This window comes from Pyrus communis, chromosome 2 (genome assembly GCF_963583255.1).
Source record: "Pyrus communis chromosome 2, drPyrComm1.1, whole genome shotgun sequence".
Classification (NCBI taxonomy): Eukaryota; Viridiplantae; Streptophyta; class Magnoliopsida; order Rosales; family Rosaceae; genus Pyrus; species Pyrus communis.
Genome location: NC_084804.1, coordinates 34,054,608 through 34,075,020, shown reverse-complemented (window position 1 = coordinate 34,075,020; position 20,413 = coordinate 34,054,608). Strand labels below are relative to the sequence as shown.

The 20,413-nt window shown below is 36.2% G+C and overlaps 2 protein-coding genes across 2 annotated transcripts; both read left to right on the top strand.

The window, feature by feature from the left end:
* The first annotated feature begins 485 nt into the window (after positions 1–485).
* Positions 486–4,983, top strand: LOC137726787 (RNA-binding protein 2-like). Its single transcript, XM_068465747.1, has 7 exons — positions 486–642; positions 721–833; positions 3,373–3,482; positions 3,577–3,871; positions 3,984–4,045; positions 4,203–4,284; positions 4,639–4,983. Exons 2-7 carry the CDS (start codon positions 731–733, stop codon positions 4,737–4,739), a joined length of 753 nt encoding a protein of 250 aa, XP_068321848.1. The 5' UTR covers positions 486–642; positions 721–730; the 3' UTR covers positions 4,740–4,983.
* Positions 4,984–16,275: 11,292 nt separating this feature from the next.
* LOC137724399 (extensin-like) lies at positions 16,276–18,159 on the top strand. The gene is made up of 2 exons (XM_068463142.1): positions 16,276–17,584; positions 17,864–18,159. The coding sequence occupies exon 1, from the start codon at positions 16,300–16,302 to the stop codon at positions 17,554–17,556; it is 1,257 nt and encodes a 418-aa protein (XP_068319243.1). The 5' UTR covers positions 16,276–16,299; the 3' UTR covers positions 17,557–17,584; positions 17,864–18,159.
* The last annotated feature ends 2,254 nt before the right edge of the window (positions 18,160–20,413 follow it).

Here is a 20,413-nt window from a genome sequence, read left to right as displayed (position 1 = left end):
AACCGTGAGGGAATGGTAAGCCCAAAGCGGACAATATCGTGTTACGGTGGTGGAGTGGGCCCGGGAAGTGGTCCGCCCCGGGTCGGGATGTGACATTATCTACATTAAGGTGGAAGGAGATGAGGTTTAGCCTCACAATGAGTTAATAATAATATGGTTCAAATTCATCTTTGATGAGAATTATACTTAAAACCTCTCACTTACTAGTGAAGAATAATATTCCTAGATGGTAAGCCTTTCTTTATTGCCCCAAAAAAATGAGCCGCCTTTGTCTCATTTGACGGATTGAAATAACGGAGTTTAGTGTCCGATAAAACCAACGGGAGCATGAGTGCAATTTGACTCGCTCCTTAACTTGGCAAAGCAATCCGGCCGGTCCAAGTGTACTCATGATCCACGTGGCAAAATCCCTGCTAAACTGCCGAAGGGATCCAATGAGGCCTCCCGCAGCAAAACTACTCTAAAAGAATAAACACGCGATCTGAGTCGTCGGCGAGTATCGACGTCAAAAACCACTCGCTGGAGCAAAGCAGGTCACTGAAAATAAATAAATAAAAATAAAAAAAAAAGCACAGAAGCTGAAGCTGTTGCGGGAAAAAGCTTGATCAAATTAGGGTTTCGGGAATTCGAATCGCCGAAAAGGTTCAATCAAGTTAGGGCTTTTATCAAATTTTTAGTTATAATTGCTTAATTTTTTTGCTGAAATTTGGAAATTTGCAGGAAAACTGAAATGGGGGACGGCCTATGGAACCGGCAGCAGCAGCAGCAGCAGCAGCCGCAGCATCAACTGGGTCCCTCTGGCGGCGTGCATAAACGACCTCGTTCTGACTACGGTTCGTCCTCTGTGGCCGTGTCTCATAGTTATTTTCTTTAATTGGATGAAACTGTGATTGGATTCTTTTGCATTATAGATTTAGTTGTCAAACAATTTAAATTTGTGACCTTTTTTGTGTTTTATTCGAGCGATATTATAATCTAATCGAAACTATGGGAAGTGGAGGATTCGAACTTGGTTGTAAAGAGGGAGCACACTGCTCAAGCGAACTTAGCTCGAAGTCTGATTTTTGTGCTATAAGTGTTTTTACTTTAGTAGTTCTTGATGGGTTTTCGGGTTTCACTGTAAAATTATGTTCAAAATGGTGAATTTTGTGTGAAGAGTATCTATCGTTGACAAAGATTCCAGTTCGGTTGTCTGATGACTCTGCTTGTTTTTATCGCCAATTATTCCTGCAGATATGCAGATTCTGGTTTTGTAGCTAGGTGCCTTTCTTTTCTTTTCTTTTTTGAAAACAAAATGAAAAATGTTTGCTTCTGTTTATATTCTTACATCTTCAGGTTCTTCATGAAGCATATAATATAGTTTAGCCTTTTTGTTGCACTTGGTACAATCGGGGTCAACAGTCATACTTGTATGATTCCATATCTTAATGTATCTTTCAAGAAAGCTTTACTAGCAGATGATTTCTGTTGTTATTTTCTTTGTAACCAAATCACAGTTTGTCGCTCTTATGTTTCTTTCAGTCCATACTGAATAAGCTGAACCCAACAAAACCTGGTTCAGTGTGGTTGTTGAGACCTTTGTGCAAAATGAAAACTACATTACATGGTACTTAAGAATGGGTATTTTCCCCAACCCAACCAAATCCCAAACCTCTGAAGTGATATCAAGTAGGTTCTTCCTTTAAGTGTGGCCAGTCCTCCAATCAAATGCTATTTTTCAATAATGATGGTAATAAGATTCTCCTTGCATATTTATGATGCATATTATTGATATAAATTTTGATAACCAAATCCCCTTTTTTATTCATTTAGTTATTTGTCTGTTGAATTGTTCTTGTTATAACTTAGCCTTGTATAGTTTTATGTAGATGTTTCAATTGGTATGTTTTCTTTGTACTTTTGAACCTTGCAAGCAGTTTTACTAGTTCATCACCACCTTGTTTATTAACTGCTAGATAGGGTATCCCCTATTGCTTCTCAATTGGTTTCTTGATTTATGTTCTTTCATTTCCTCTTTTATGCCTTTTCTCTTGTTCAATAGTTGTAATATTTACAGCTGAATTATGTCTGTTTGTTAATGTTTTCTCAGTGTCTTGCCTTTTTCATAAAGGGTAAAATATGCGTTCCGTGCATTAAGTTTGTCAAACATCGGAAATGTATTCTGAAAAGGATCTCAACTTTTATTTTTCAAGTTAGGAAACAACTTTTCCCCAATTTATTATGTTTTCAGGGGAAAAGTGAAACATGGTAAATAGTTAGAAACACAGAAAGGAACCTTTCAACTGGAATGAGTATCTCAGTCTTCCTCAGAGCATCTGTTGTTGGCCCTCACTTTTCACGTTTGTCGCCTCTCTCTGCTTTTCTTTCTCCTTTGCATCTCGTCTCGCACACTCTCTCTACGCCCTAAAAACCTGCACTCCAGCCCCACTCCCAAAGCTTGTCTGAGAGCCATTCTTCGAAACCAATATGTGGACCCTCTTCTTCTTCAACACCCCCTCCCCTCTACCCTCTCTCTCTCTCTCTCTCTCTCTCTCTCTCTCTCTCCCTTCTCAATGTTGTCATCTCTGTCTCAGATGTGAAAACATTTGGTTCTGTATAATAAGTTTGACGTGAATATGTGATAAATTTGAATGATAGAATTTGGTATCATTTCAAGTTAAATGGAGTCGACAAGAATTTTATTGAACTTGTAGAATGGAGATATGGAAGATGCTACTTGTATCGGATATAGAGCTGATGTTGGATGTTTGACGTTGCTTTATTTTATTGTATTAATTTCTTATTGGTGTTGGAATAGTTATACTGTACTTGTATCTGTTCTTTATCTCTCTTTTTGGTGATGCTTTATATTACTTTATTTTATTTATAAATCTGGAGTGGTTATACTGTACTTGTGTTGGATGTATATTTGGTGTTGGATGTTTGATTGATATGAATGTTCCAGTTATAAGGCTCTAACTCACAATGGTTTTGGTTAGATTTGCTACGTCCATGGGATAAGTCAATTTCACTTTGTGCCATTTAAAAGGGCACTAACTCACAATAAATGTTTGGTTCATCGGCATGTCTTATCAAAATGCATTAACATTAGTTATGTGTTTGGTTATAATACTTAGCTGAAGCTAATTTTCAAATATTGCTGCTTAATTGCAAATTCTGTAATTCAATCTTTTCTCATACTAACAATAAATTCATTTTCATTGTTTTCGTTTTAAGAAACAGTTTTCAAACTATTCTACCAGATGCATTCTGTAATGTTAAAATGCAAAAATATTATCTTGTTTTCATTTTTTGAAAACGTTTTGTGCAGATGGTTTTGGAAAACATCACCACACAGGTCCTTACTTTTCTGTATTGTCTACCTGTCTTCAGGTCAAGAGATGCATGGTTATTTTGCACGAGAAGATGATATTGGCGGTCCTAGGACTGTAAAGGATAGCAGATCAATTGGATCAGCATATGACCGCTATCTTCAGAATGCGGTGACTTTCTTAAGCATTTGAAACTATGCTTATTATTCATTGTGATACAGCTCCCTGTTTTTGTACTAAAACATTATCCTACTTTCTTTTAAAGGAAATGCCTTCGTACGCTTCTGCAGAAGTGAGTACTTTTGGTGGAGCTGGAATGGGAAGGGCTGTTGGTGGTGGAATGTCAGGTCCTCCAATGGCTGATCATTCTATGAGGGGTCGTCCTGGAGCTATGTCTTCTGATCTACTAACAAATGGTCGAAATATGAATCTTGCTAATCAGCTCCCAGTAGATGCAACGGCTAGGCCTGGACGTGAAACAGTTCCTTTACCTCTGGATGCATCCAGCACTTTATATGTTGAAGGACTTCCTCCTGACAGCACAAGGAGGGAAGTAGCTCGTATCCTTTATGATGTTTCTATTATGCTTAAGAGTTATTGCATTTTGCTGTTTCCAATCTTATTGCTTAACTCAATAAATTTTCCATCGCTCATCCTTTACATTACTCCAAGATATCTTTCGTCCTTTTGTGGGATACAAAGCAGTGAGGCTTGTGAGCAAAGAGTCCAAACATGTATGTGGGGGAGGATTATTGTAAACAATTACTTTTCTTGGTCATTCTGTTTTTATTGTTCACTCTGACTTGAGATTCTTCTTGTGCTACTTGGTTTGACTTTCGGGAAGTTTATAATCTGTCTTCACACTAATATTCCGGTTTGTCCGTAATGCAGCGTGGTGGGGACCCTCTTATTCTTTGTTTTGTGGATTTTGAAAATCCAGCCTGTGCAGCAACTGCTATGAGTGCCTTGCAAGGTGATTGCTTTTTCTTGTCATCAACCTAGGTGGCTATCAGTTTCAAAGAAAGCTTGTTTCTTCGTTTTGCTTTTATTTGTTTCCTTTATAACTTCGTAACTGCTATTTCAGTGGTACCTTATTCAATCAAGTAAATGGTAAATTTATGCTAGAATTCTTCATGCCTAGCAGGTGTAAAGAGGATGAGGCAGTTCACAAAAATGTTATAGATGGTTTCTTGTAATTCAAGAGTGGAGTTTATGATACCTCTGCGCTCTAGAACCTGTAGAACTAGCTTGCGTTGCTCATTATAATTCCCATGCTAGTGGTTTTTGAAATGCTGGTAGATGCTGACTTTTGTGTTTGCATTCGCAGGTTATGAAATGGATGAACACGCTCCAGATTCTAATTACTTGCGGCTGCAGTTTTCTCGGTTCCCAGGTCCCAGGTCTGGACCTGGACGTAACAAAAGGTGATAGGCATTAGGTAATGAGAAACGTCTGCGTTGACGTAATCAAGATTATATTAGCTCTTATACATTCCATATATATGTTCCTTTCTGTAGTGGTAACCACATTGTACCCAGAATATACAATGTTAATTGCTCAGGCTTGGGCACACACTAGCTGTAAGCACTTGTAATGCACGCTGTTGTTTCCAGGTACTGAATCCAGACAGTTTTAAAGTAGTTATATTTAACGGAGATCTGATTTTGCATTTCCATGGTCTACGAAATTTACTGAAGGAATGTTTTTAATTCTGAATATCTTCTTCTCTTTGACATTATACCATGTATAGACCACCGCAAAATTAGTAGAGATAGTTTCCTTACAGATTGTTTCCATATTCTGGAGGACTTCCATGGCCGGAGTATCTTGCCACCGTAGTGTCCCGTTCCAATGACACAATGTGTTGTGGAGACACTTCAAATAGCACTGCATCATTAGCACTAGGCATTGTGTTGTACGTGTCCCATGAAAGCTGCTCTCCATATTTAGAAGCGGGAATCATTCTTGGGGATGGAGATACATATGAAGAAGAATAAAACCCTAATCAAAGGGGTGAAATCTTCCACATTTGATCACCAAATTAGGTGGCTTAAGCAATTAAGTGCAACATGAAATGAACTGCCGCCATACAAGAGTAGTTGGAAGCAATCTGGATGTTGCAATCCTAATGGGCCATAGAACTAGAAATGCTTGTCTTATAGAAGTGGCCAGCTGCTGAGGCACAATCCCCTTGAAAACTAGGGGTTTTTTTAGCATGATTTGCAGGCTTCCGTTATAGATATTGTATGGGAAGTGATTTCCCCACTCTTTTTTTTCTCGTACAACTCCCTTTTTTCTTAGGTTTAGGGTTGGATAAATTAAAGGAGCATCAATTAAAAGAACAAAAGGTGAATGAAACCCTAATCAAAGTGGTGAAATCTTCCACATTTGATCGCCAAATTACTGATGGAGATGCTCTCTCTCCTTGTATTTAGGGTTGGATAAATCAAAGGAGAATTAAACAAAAGAAACAAAAGGTGAACGTGAATGCAGGAGGAGAAAACGGGAATGTTAAGATCACTACCCTATTTAATTTGTCTTTTATTGTAGGTTGCACTGCCTGTAGAGTTGTAGAAGAGCAAAGACAGTGCATGATGAGAATAGACAACGCATGGTGTCATGTCTTTTGGTGTTAGAAATTTGATCCGAGTCTTTCCTTTTAGGACTACAGTGAAGGACTGAGGCTTATGCTATATCGTCCCTCCCAATGCTAAGCACTAGCTAGTAGGCTGCCGATTACATCACATGGGCTTTGAACTCTGTCTCAATTATTGCAAAGACCATTGCCTCTTCAATGAATGCTTCTAACCCATAATCCTATGCTCCTAGAGCTAGAGCTTCCCCCCACCCTTCTTGGCATTAACACACTGCCGGGATATACCGCTGTATCTCTCTCATCATGTGATTAATGATTTGTTTGATTACTTTCTTCAAAAGGCACTTATACTATAACTGCTTTTGTTGTAAAAACTTTGATATATTGAAAATCCAAACTGTTACATTGAAAAAACACTTAAAAATGCGTCTTGAAGAAGCATATGATATGTGTTTCTCTAAAAAACGCTATTACGAGCCAAAATCATTTCTAATTTTTTCTTGCCAATCACAGCATAAACGCTTTTGGCTTTTATAGAAGTAATCTCAATCAAGCCATAAGTAAAAAGAGGGTGATATAGGCCACTAGACCCAAACGAAAGAGAAAGCTAAAAGTGGTCAATGAATTGGTTTTCGATTTACCATCAAATTGGCACAACATTCGGCATTGTTTTGCAAGGATGCTTTCTTCTTAGCATTGATTTTACACACACTCTAGTCTGTGGTATAAAACGATCGAGGGTTTGGTTGGAGAATAAGTCTGAGTGGTTAATCCCATGTGGGCTGGAGGGTTTCATTTGGTGCCATTACTCCTTTTTGTGATTCTAGCATCCTTTTGGAACTGGAAGAGAAGCTGAGGGGAAAAGGTGGTTTAGGGCAAAAAGAATATTGAGTTTATAAACCGGGAAAATGGCTAAGCAATTATTTGGTGCCAATGTGACTCTTACCTAAATATAGACTCGTTGTGGTAAAAAAGAAAAAGGCAAAAGGGGGTAACTGTAAATACAAATTGTACCAAAGTGTAAATTGTCCCACAGCTTGTCCAGGGACCAGATCATTGAGTTGTTGCTGCAAGCCTGCAAGCCGAAAAGGAGAAAGTTGTGGATTAGATAGACGCATCGTCTTCGTTTGGTATAATTCCAAGTCGTCCTGGGTGTTTCCTCTTCAATGTGGCCTCTTTCTTCCCTTCCCTTGGATTTTTGAGCTCATGAGCAAATTGATTTTCGTTTTCTGTTTCCTGAAGACAAAATTTGACTCTCTGAAAGAACACTTTTTCATGAAATTAGTTTGAAGTCTATTCTACACCTAAATGGACATCAATCATTAATTTTGTGTTAACTAAGAATGTATGTTTGAATTCTTGAATTACGGTTTAGTAATATCTCACTATTTTTAAGTAAGAAACTTAAGTTTGATTCTTATAAATTGCGAGTTCGAAACCAAACTCTTCTCAGCCCATTTGTGTAACTCTGTCAGGCTTTCGTCCCAGATATTGTTGTATAACAAAAATGTATGCATGACTTATTACGTGCGGACGCAGGAAAAAACAAATTCACTTGCCGTATTTCCAAATTAAGGCTTTATTGCTTCCTGATTTTAGAATTACTTGATTATCTAGCCTATGCTCATATCACATTAAACTACAACGATTCAAACTGTTTATTTTTTAAGTTGTACCTCATAGATCATTTTTATAAAATATTAGTTAAGTTAAAAATATATGAGGTATCAAATTGAGTACAAAAACAATTGACGAACACTATATATTCTAAGAAGCATATGAATTATTTCATCTTAACAATTAAATAAGCAAATAGTTTCGAATTAAATTAAATTTTTGTAAGGATGATTTATGAATTAAGACTTACAAAATAAATGGTATATATCATTGAAATTCGATATACTGTGAGCTCCATAACTAATCCTCATTTAAAAAAAAAAAAAAACAAAAAAACAAAATGGAAATCCCTTGTTAAGGCATGTGCCTTTGAGTAGGTAAAATTTGAAACGTGAGATGTCGTTCACTATGGAAACAAAGATCGAAAGCCTTCATGGTCCCATTCCTTGAATCAGAACACAAGAACTTTAAAGAAAAGTCCTTTAACTATGTCCAACTTTGGACACTTTTGTTCATGCGTGCGTTCACTGACTGATCTGATCTCGTTGTTTTGAAGGGGAGAGATTTTTCTGTGTGATCGGTACATAAGGTGATATATCATGTATCATTATACAAATAATGAGATATATGTATTAAAAAGTTAATAACTAAAAAATAACATTTTCCACCACTTACATAAAAACATGTGGTGTACTATTCATATTCCCGTCACAATGAAAAACTTCTTGAAGGATAAGAGAGGAAATTCCAGACTAAACTACGTGGCCCTACATGCAGCATGTCAATTGCATCAACTCATCAAGCTTTCAACCTTTTCATGGCATCTTCAAAGCATAGCCTAACTTCTTAGAAATATGCTCAACATCTAACATTTTTGAAATCCATAAAGAAATACATACGTTAACATTTAGAAACAAAATCCAGACAATAAGAGAGAGATGACTGACTGTCCAGAAAAAAAAGTGAGAGACAGATGCATCCATTGACAAAAAAGAAAATAAAAAAGAGATGCGTCAACAACTCAATATTTATTATCAGTTGAATCGCAGTTTGACATACATATCATTGCTAATAAGATTGTCACTATTAGTTATCGTGGACATAACAATCTGTATTGTATTTACAATTATATGAGTTAAACTTCAGACATCCTCCGATTAAATGACAATAACTACTACAAAAATGTCAAAAGTTAATTAGTCAGTATCACATATATGTAAGTAGGTTATATAAATACACATAAACAAATAAGTTTTTGTATATATGCTATACTTTGATTTGTTTATAACAAGAAAAGGTTCCACATTATTGCTAGCTAGGCTAAGCGCACCTCCCTCCTACTTAGTGTAGATAATATTGTTTGTTCAAAAAAAAAAAAAAAAAAGACTTAACAAGGAATCACTATCTGTTGCTTTATGACCATAAATTTATGTAGAGCAACCGATTGGGATATCTCAAAGTTCTTATTCGTATACAACACACTTTGAGACAGGTAATAATTATAACAAAATTAAAGACTATAATCTTATTACGTTTTTAGATTAGCTAAAACATTGGTATACATATTTAGCTTGCTAAAAACATATGTCGAAATGTGCCACACCTAGAGGATTTGTAACAAATTCATAGTTTTAGGACAATGAGAAATGACATGTTGCATGTAAGAATTTTCTAGTTTGTTGAATGCCATCAACATCCATCACGTTTAAAAGTATGGGAGTCCCTCTCTCATTTAATAAAGTCTGTACCCAAAAATCTTCCACTAACCAACAAATATTTAGACCAGACACGTATACGTATGGAAATCTATCAAATTCTGTTTTGTAACTTTGTCTAACAAACTGGCTTTCTCTTGGACTTGGATGGCTTATATATTTTTTCAGATACTATAAATAAATACACACACACACACACATATATATATATATATATAAAATCTATCCACGAAAATTTCATTTTCATGCTTTCCCTTTCACATCGGTGTCTTAGAGATAATATCATTTCTTTGATTAAAGAACTTGAAATAAATCGTACTGCATTATGTACATTACACACTATATAGTCTAAATTAACATCATGAAGCACCCAAAACCTAAACCTAATGGATTTTATGAAGCCGCAGGTTTGGGTACATTAATGATCACTACAAGAAAAAGGAAGGAAATATTATATTCACATATTTCAAATTACTTCTCCCACATATTTTTAATTTTTTAATATTTTTCTATAAAATGCTAGTGATGTGTAGAAAATATTAACAAATTAAAAAGGTGTGAGAAAAATAATTTGGAATGTATAAATATAATCTCTCAAAAGGAAAAGGATCCGGTGAGAATCCTTTTCCTAGGAATTCCATAATCGTGACTGTTCATCGTATATCGTACGGTCATAAATCATTCCACAATTTAAAATTTAAAATTAAATATAAATAGTACCTACAAAAATTGACTGCACAATATACTATGAATGATCACGATCACAGAATCCTTAGGAAACCGGACCCTTTTTCCAAGAAAAGTAGGCTTTAGTCACGATTTGTTAAGAGTAATCTAACCTAAAAGCTATACCACATTCTAAACACAAAATTTGGTAAGAATATGATGATTTATTTTATTTTCTCAAACTATAGAGCAGTTACTCTCACACTGGCGACAATTATCCTCCCCCAAATCTGGGTATATTTCTACTAAAAAAAAATGTTCACATATAGAAACCGTATAGTAAGTTTATTGAAATTGGCTCTATATCAATGGAATTTCTGCATCCGTACATTAAATTAGAGTGGAACTCGAGGAAAAAAATGGATTACAGATGAAGATAAGAAGACAAAGAAGAAAACTACAAACTTGGAGCTTCAAGGAGAGGGACGGAGCGGGGAGTATAAAGCCACCACCCAGAATTCTACAATGAAAAAGAAAACATTGTATTTTTCTTCGAAGTTCTTTCACATTTTCTTCTTGGCTTTAAGAGCCAAAGTCCAGAATTCCACAATGAAAAAGAAAACATTGCATTTTTCTTCGAAGATCTTTCACATTTTCTTCTTGGCTTTACAGAATCAATTAGTCTCACCCCCAAGAAACGATACAAGAAAACAGCCAAATTAAGGTAAATTCGATATAATGCATTTTTTTTTAATTTTTTTATAGCAACTTGGCAAACAAAAACATAGTAGAAGAAAACAAGGAATATACAAAGAAATTAAGAAAAACTAATGAAAAGGATTTGAAAACTTTAAGTTTTAATGATAAGGACAAAATAAAGGGTAAAGTGAATAGTACTTGACTTTTTAGTGTAAAAATGTGATTTTTCGTTAAAATGAACAGTACCGTGGGCTTTTCGTTAAAACTTCGAAGAAATTAAGGAAGTATGGGAAATCGAAGAAATATAATACAGGACCAACTCTCAATGGGTTTATACTATATACGGTGCACATGTATATGTTCAGGAAATAAACTTTTAGCGAAAATAAGCTGCGAAATTGACTAAATTTTTCTTCATATTTACACTCAATTTTTTTTTCAATAATATATGTAGAATTTAGCCAAAGGAATTAACTTTGTTCCTTAACGATTGAGGAGGAGTTCCTCCCCAATTCACATTGTAGCCAATTCACGGACTTTCATCCTTATGATCGAAATTATTCATACTATAAATTACTGTGTAAATATCATCTTCGCAAAAAAAAAAAAAAAAAAAAAATCAATTAAATATAAGATCGTTTGGTCATGAAACTATGTAAAAATAGATTAACCGATCCGGTATATGAATTCCGAAACTTCTATCTACTTGCTATAATTTATTGACTCAACAATCTTAGTTTTAATTAATTTTTTGTAGATGATCTTTACTTACAAAGTGATTTATAATATAAATGATTCTGATCATAAGTACGAACTTCTCCTCAGAAGCCAAGCTCAAAAGTTAAATAAAAAACAAAAACCAAAATGATCCTCCGCTTTCTGGGTACTCAGCTCAACTCTCCACTTCCTTTCATCTTACAAGCTTCTAGATTTAGATTTGTCTCAAATCACATGCCAACTAATCTGCCCAGCTCGATTTTGATTCTTTGAAAATTCCAGTGCCTCTACTTTTTCATTTCTAAATCTTACTTACTCCCATTATATATAATTAGTTTTTTTTTTTTTTTTTATATATATATATTTATAAAGATGCTTTGTCTAGATATGAAAGACATAGTAGTGATTCAAAGAGATCATTAGGAGCCAAAAATATTTAGTATTTTAAATTGGTTTTACTACATTGCACATTGAGATGAATTTTTAAACAGTCCATCTAGCTTAGCTAGCTACCATGAAAGCTGACTGTCAAATTTCCAAGGGTTTCCACATGAAATGGCATGAAATGGGTTAATGTCACTTTAAATAGTTGATATAAAATGAAAACAAAAGTACAACTGGTTGAGAACCTTCCTTTCATGTTCTCCATATCTTAGTTGCCTCTTGCATAGTTGTCCTCTTCAAAACTTACAACAATTTTACGAATCTTTAATCATACATATCAAAATTTTGTTAAAGGATAACAACAGTTGCAAGTTAAGCTGGATCAAATACAAGAATGAAGATAAGAACGTGCATGCATGGTTACCTTTTCCTTTTTTTTTTTTTTTTTTTTTTTTTAACAGAGAAATCTTTAGAAGCAGTCAAAGGCAACGTTATGTTTTTACTACTGAGGTCTGTGTGCTAAAAGGAGATTACGTAGCTAGGTTCAATCTTCACCCAACACTCCTATTATCACTTGTGACTGTAAAAGATATACGTGTTGGGGTTGGTTGACGTTAATTAGTTGTTCGTATTGATTTGAGAAATTTGATGGAAATGAGGATTAACGAATTACAATTGGAGCTGGCAAATAGTTGGGTTTAGTTGGTTTGGGTTAGATTCACCACTAATTGATTTCTACATGGGTCATTCAAACTCAATCCATTAGCTTATGCAACGGTGGAGTGAAGAATTTTTCACCAGGTGGGTTAGCTTAAAGGTTTAAATATTTATAAACAAAAAAACATGATACTGTATTTTTCACAGTATCAGCTAACTAAATAAAATTCTGGCAAGGTGAGCCAAGAATAAACAAATACATTTTTAAATTCAAACAAATCCAAACTTGTACATACACAAGAATCGATGAGAAAAAAAGAATGTAAGAAAAATAAATGGTTTATAAATTGTATTATATAATCTTATATAATCAAATCGAGAGAATTTGGATTATGACTAATATATGGTGAACTACATTCGAAAATCAATAAAAATTACATGTCAAATTTTATTTTTGAGCTACAGCCCAGGATAGCCCTTAACGTGGCTCCGCAAAGCTTATGGTAAAAATGATTGACCTGAAATGACTCATTCTGTTAACGAGTCAACCGTTTCATCTCGTAACAATTTTCATTTTTTTTAATTTTTATTAAAAAAAAAAAAAAAAAAAAAAAAAAAACATTCGGCTGAAACCCAACTATTTCACGACCTAATTTAACGGGTCAACCGTTGGTCTAGTTTTGTACTTGCCAACAAAACAAAGAACATATGAAATAGTAAATTATTTCAAAGTAAATCAAATAGCGACGTAGATTATATAACAACGAGTTATCGTTTTAACAATTACATTTTTCTTTTCATTGGTTCAGACAATTTTCGAATTGGTATCAACTTCGGTGTTATTGTACAAATGAAAGGTACGGTGACTATAGAAGCTAAAAAAAACATAAACAGAAAATAAAGGGAAAGGTGACCAAGAAAAATATTAGTTTGTGTCGTTCTGATTGTAATAATATGTCATGTGATATTTTTATACATTATAATATGAACGATGAGTAAGTGTTTTTTTTTTTTTTTTTTTTTTTTTTTTTTTTTTTTTTGTGAAACGATATACTTATTAGATTAGATGTTATATTAAAGAATCGACGGAGTTCGAATTCAAACCGTGGTGCAAGGGCACCACTCCTCTCTACTACTGTGATAAAGGATCACTTGTGGTCAGTAAGTTATTAAATGGTGTGAGGATTACACCAAAATATTCATCAGTTTTGGAGTAATGCTAGAGAGACAAAATTTGTAGACAAAATTTAAAAAACTAAAATACATGAAAGTTAATGATTGATTTATTATTTAAAAGTTAATAAACATGCTCATTCCTATTGGTGACACATCATTTAGTTTACAAATTTTGTCTATAAATTTAGTCTCTGGCATTACCCTTAGTTTTAGGCTTTGTAATCAAAATGGTCATAGAGATTGGTATAACTCTTTACTTTGGTCCCAAAAATTGAAAATTGATAGAAATAATCTCTGAGTTTGTTCAATGTAAATCATTTTGGTTCATCTATAAAAAGTCTGTCAATACCATCTTTAAATTGTCACATGAGTGACCACACAAGACAACCTTTTCCATAGTATTTTTGCCAAACTAACTCCTTTTATTAACCAAAATGGTTGAGATTCGTATAACCCTTCATTTTGGTTACTAACAATGAATATCCATAGATGTGGTCCCTGAGTTTGTCTATCGTAAATAATTTTGGTCATTTTGTGAAAAATTTATCAATGTACTCATTAAATTGTCACGTGAGCGACCGCATGATCACCTTTTAAGGGGCATTTTTACCAAACCAACCCCTTCACTTAATAAGAATATTGACAGAATTTTCAAGGAAGGAACAAAATGATTTACGATGGTCAAACTGAAGGACCACATCTATCAATTTTCATTGTTAAGGGCCAAAGTAAAAAGTTATGTCGATCTCAGGAACCGTTTTGGTTAAAAGGGGTTGGTTTGACAAAAAATACATTGAAAAAGGTGGTTACATGGTCGCTCACGTAACAACTCAATGATGATATTGATAGATTTTATACTGAATGATCAAAATAATTTATGGTGGACAAAGTCAGAAATCACGTCTATCGATTTTTTAATCTTAGAAACTAAAACGAGAAGTTATGACAGTCTCAAAAGCCATGAGTTTAACTAAAAACTCTTCTTGTTATACATCAAAATTAATGAATGTGCTTTTGTATGAGGATGTAAATGTGTCAACGAATTAGACCTTCACTGGTTAAACCCATCCCTCCTACTGCTGTTTGAAAAGTAAGCACTAATATGATTAATGATTGTACAAAAAAAAAAAAAAAAAAAAATAAATAAATCTGAACAGCTCATCGTGCATGTTGATTGATGTAGAGCGGATTTTTTTTTTTTTTTTTGGTAAACTTGGGAAGGAATTTCACATTCTTGGGTGATCAATATAATGAGATCTAAGTCTAGTTAAACATGCTTAATTAAGCATTTAAGCATCTTTTATTTATTTGTTTTCATTCTTTATTCCTTCTTAATTTGTTGTAATTGTTTGGAACAACTAGCAAGACAAATCTAGATAGCTAGCATTCACTGCACAATGAAAGATTATTCGTATTTGGAAATGAATAATTAGTTAAAACCTGTATTATTAGGCAAATGGGATCGTAAATATTTGTATCTTAAACCTTCACAGTCAGAGATATTCGAGTCAATTAGTTAAAAGCTATGAAAATTGTGAATGTGACAGACTACGTGCTAAAGTCTGGATTATTTGAGCGATTAGGAGGAGAGGGAAGGGGAGAGAAAAAAAGAGAGGAGGAGAGGGAAGGTGAGAGAAAAAAAGAGAGGAGAAAATCCTACTCCTTGTTTGAGAGAGAGAGAGAGAAAGAGATCTGAGTCTCGCAGCCGACTGGTCCCTCATCTGAGCAGAAAGAACCATAGAAAGTTAGGCAATCAGAGAAGACTTTCTGTTTAAATTATTAACCCAGAAATAAAGCTTCATCTCTTGCTAGCTAGCTAGCCTTTCTGCTACGTACTCTTGTTGCATTAAACTAAACCTTATTAAAGAAAAAATAATCACACCATAGGTGATAGGTTTAGGGAAATGGTTAATGATTTTTGCAAGTTCTTGTTTATTTTTTAATTTTTTTTCTTTATTCAATTTAAATGCTAAAATTAAACAATGACGTGCACCACAAATGAGAGAGTGTGTGAAAATTATATCTCTATATCTAGCGAAAATTGTAGTAATGGTCCCTCAACTTTAATTAAATTGGAGTAATGGTCCCTTAACTAAAAATCTATGATCATTGGTCCCTTAACTCCTTCAAACATGTAACTATAGTCATTTTCTTCAATTCCATTAGAACGTCCATCAAAAAGAGTCACGTTCCATGCAATGAGGCTAAATCGATGGGCAAATATGAAAAACCAAATGAGAAAAATTGCAACAGTGGTCCCTTAACTCTAACCCAACTAGAGAAATGGTCCCTCAACTTTAACTCAATTAGAGTAATGATCCCTCAACTTTAATGTAACAGAGTTAACAAAAAGGATCATAGCTGCACGTTTTGATGAGTCAAGAGACCAATGATTATGAATTTTTACTTGAGGAACCATTGCTTTAATTGGGTTAAAGTTGATGGACCATTGCTACAATTTTCTCCTATATTTATTTATTATTATGTACGTTTACAATGAACCATCTATTCCATGAAGCAAGATATTATAAAAGGGGCAGGGCTTAACAAAATTCAGTCAAAGGCCTCCTTGATCCAAACATTAATTGATAATCTATTCAAATAGTCTGGCCCCATTAGTCTTATTGTTCTTGTTTTTTACTAAGGCAATTAATAATTGCAAGTGAAATTTGGCATGATTACCGTGGTATTAAAGGTAAAGACCAAAGCTATATAAAGGATGAGGAGGCTTAGCTTAAGAGGCAGAAATCTCTTAACAAAGATGGGGAAAATGGGGCCTTCACAAGTGGCGTCTCTTGTGGTCACTATACTAGTGGCACTAGTCTCTCTCACATTGCCTTCAGAAACTTCAGCTAACTACCCTTACTCATCTCCACCACCACCGGCTTCTCCTCCCTACCACTACAAGTCACCACCACCTCCTTCTCCTTCTCCTCCAGTGTACTCACCACCTAAACATCCCTACCACCCCAAGTCACCACCACCATCACCAAAGCCTTACCACTACAAGTCCCCACCACCACCACCTCCTCCTCTAGTGCACTCACCACCCCCACCTAAGGAGCCTTACCACTACAAGTCTCCACCACCACCACCCAAGAAGCCTTACCACTACAAATCTCCCCCACCACCACGCAAGAAGCCTTATCACTACAAATCTCCCCCACCACCACCACCCAAGAAACCTCACCATCACAAGTCTCCCCCACCACCACCACCCAAGAAGCCTAACCACTACAAATCTCCCCCACCACCACCACCCAAAAAACCTCACCATCACAAGTCTTCTCCACCACCACCACCCAAGAAGCCTTACCACTACAAATCTCCCCCACCACCACCACCCAAGAAACCTCACCATCACAAGTCTCCACCACCACCACCCAAGAAGCCTTACCACTACAAATCTCCCCCACCACCACCACCCAAGAAACCTCACCATCACAAGTCTCCTCCACCACCACCACCCAAGAAGCCTTACCACTACAAATCTCCCCCACCACCACCACCCAAGAAACCTCACCATCACAAGTCTCCTCCACCACCACCACCCAAGAAGCCTTACCACTACAAATCTCCACCACCACCACCACCCAAGAAGCCTTACCACTACAAATCTCCCCCACCACCACCCATGAAACCTCACCATCACAAGTCTCCTCCACCACCACCACCCAAGAAACCTCACCATCACAAGTCTCCTCCACCACCACCCAGGAAGCCCTACCACCCGGTGCACTCACCCCCACCACCAAAGAAGCCTTACCATTACAAGTGTCCTCCACCACCACCCAAGAAGCCCTACCACCCGGTGCACTCACCCCCACCACCAAAGAAGCCTTACCATTACAAATCCCCACCACCACCACCACCACCACCACCACACAAGAAGCCTCACCACCCAGTTCACTCACCACCACCACCACCTATGAAACCTTACAAGCCACCAACTCCTCCAGCCGTTCACCCACCACCCGCTTACATCTATTCATCACCCCCACCTCCTCACCACTACTAGATATTGAGAGCTTAGTTGCATCCAGTTGGTAAGCCTCTCCATTCTATGTTTTTAGATCATATCCATACAACTGCAAGAAATTGCCAAATAATTTGACAAAAAACATCCCTAGCTATAAAAGTATAAAACACTAGTGTTTATTTCCTTTTTTGGCTAATAATCCATACTGGCATATGCAAGCTTAATGCATTTCCAGCATATCGTCATTACTCAATTAAAGTTTCTTGATATTTAGTAGTACTCAAGTGTAACAAATAGACCAATGACAGAGACCTAACAAACAACAATAATATATATATCTTTGCAGGTAAAGGAAGAAGAAGTCGAACAGCGCGCATATCACCACACAAAGACGAAGAAGAGAAAGACAACGAGTTTCCACGCAGCTGCTGATGTAACGTGTTTTATTTAATTATGCCATATTTGTTAAAGGTCCATATTTTCCTTTCCTTGTAATATTAGACAGTTGTAGGGCACTCATGTTTCATGTATTTGATTTCCTGTTTGTCGAAAGAGATGGTAAATGTATGTCGTTTGTTTCAACCTTCCAATGGAGAGGTGATCACAATAATAAAATAAATAGATACCCCAAATTTTCCTTAATTTCTCATATATCTGATATGTTTTATTCTCTTAATAATTAGATTTCCAAATAATGTTAGAGAAACCACATATACAACGGGTGTACCATTTGTTCTGACAAATGATAATTACATGTTACCTCAATTAATGTGTTTATCTCACTGGAAGCTAGTTGTAATATCACTTACCACATTATATGGTGATGTGGTGTATATATGTGGCATCCTTAACATCACTCGAGATTCCTCGTAATTAATAATATATGTTAACAAATCAAAGGATGAGAAAGAAGAGCTAACAAGAGTTGGTTGAGTTGGTAAGGATCATTATCTTCGCTAGACCAAATTTTATGTTCGAGTTCAACTGCTGACAATCCCTTAGTGGACAATCTGTTAAAATAAAAAAAGGGGCTAAGACCCCCTCTATAAGTCTTCCATAAGGCTTGCGTATGCCTTGATCCTGGGATGGGATATCCTCCTGCACCCCTAAAGTTTTGATTAACAATAAAAAGAATGAGAAAAAAGAAAAAACTATTTACAAATTCTCTTGTTCCATAACACAAAATAAAGAAGACCACAAATTGTTAAAATGCCTACATAACCAAAAGATTACATTTTGTCAAACTTTATTTTTGTACTAAGTTACAACATGTATTTATAAAGACCTAATTCTAAAACAAACTGGAAAAAAGTCACATCCCGGCCCGGGACGGATCACTTCCCGGGCCTGCTCCACCACCGTAGCACGATATTGTCCGCTTTGGGCTTACCATTCCCTCACAGTTTTGTTTTTGGGAACTCACGAGTAACTTCCCAGTGGGTCACCCATCATGGGATTGCTCTAGCCCCCTTCTCGCTTAACTTCGGAGTTCCTACGGAACTCGAAGGCAGTGAGCTCCCAAAAAGCCTCGTGCTAGGTAGGGATGAGAATATACATACAAGGATCACTCCTCTGGGCGATGTGGGATGTCACAATCCACCCCCCTTAGGGGCCCGATGTCCTTGTCGGCACACACGCGATCAGGGTTAGGCTCTGATACCAAATTGTCACATCCCAGCCCGGGACAAATCACTTCTCGGGCCCGCTTCACCACCGTAGCACGATATTGTCCGCTTTGGGCTTACCATTCTCTCACGGTTTTGTTTTTGGGAACTCACGAGCAACTTCCCAGGGGGTCACCCATCATGGGATTGCTCAAGCCCTCTTCTCGCTTAACTTCGGAGTTCCTACGGAACCCGAAGCTAGTGAGCTCCAAAAATGCCTCATGCTAGGTAGGGATGAGAATATACATATAAGGATCACTCCTCTGGGCGATGTGGGATGTCACAAAAGTAATCTAATTAAAAGGCTTTAGGACAAAAGTTACAACATGTATTCACATTTACGCTGCAAGTGCAAAGAAATCTGAATAGCTCACAACTTCAGGACAAAAGTAAGTTTTGTGGAATCTTTCTTAAAAGGCTTAAATGTTAAGATGGTACTTGTAATATAAGCATATGGTCAATTTAGTCTTTATATTTTTGATTGGGTTTAGTTGACATACCCCGACTCAGAAAGTTCACTTGGACCCTGAATCAAGCTGTGCTGGCCGACACCTGGAAGGTGACGAAGCCATAAAATGTGATAGAGTGTAGAAAAATGTGAATAATTTGAACCTAAATTTTTTTAATACCAGAGTGCGTTGTGAGCGAGAGCGAACCCATTTCACACACGATGTCAGAGCATAAGTAAGGCACATGAGTGTGGGTAAGAATCATACCCTCAGAAATATCCATCGATACTAAGATTTGCCACAGATCCTTGTCGATACAAACTCAGCAGCCAAAACCTAGAGGGCACCAAACAGAAAGTGTGAGTGAGTAATAAAACCAAGTTTCCCAAAGTTATTACCTCTCTAAAAGTAATGCCCCTAAATGTAAAACCCGTATCGTTTTCCATAAGACAATACAACATATATACATATATCCAAACCATACTCAGAAATGACCAAAACCACGGTTTGCCATCAACTCCACCATGCATTAATAAGTAGGCCAATTGAACTTAATCAATACAAAATGATATATCAGTCGGAGTCATCTAATATGACATGTACAACTTATCCATATCTCATCAATCATGGCGAGCATATAAGTCAGAGCCACCTGTACGACTTATTCATATCTCATCAATCATGCTAGCATATAAGTCGGAGTCACATATAGTGACCTGTACAACTTATCCATATCTCATCAATCATGGCTAGCATATAAGTCGGAGTCACCTATAGTGACCT

Coding starts and splice junctions, on each gene's coding strand:
- LOC137726787 (XM_068465747.1), top strand. CDS start 731: ATGGGGGACGGCCTATGGAACCGGCAGCAGCAGCAGCAGCAGCAGCCG. Junction 3,483..3,576: donor ACCGCTATCTTCAGAATGCG/GTGACTTTCTTA, acceptor TTTCTTTTAAAG/GAAATGCCTTCGTACGCTTC. Junction 4,046..4,202: donor TGAGCAAAGAGTCCAAACAT/GTATGTGGGGGA, acceptor TCCGTAATGCAG/CGTGGTGGGGACCCTCTTAT.
- LOC137724399 (XM_068463142.1), top strand. CDS start 16,300: ATGGGGAAAATGGGGCCTTCACAAGTGGCGTCTCTTGTGGTCACTATA.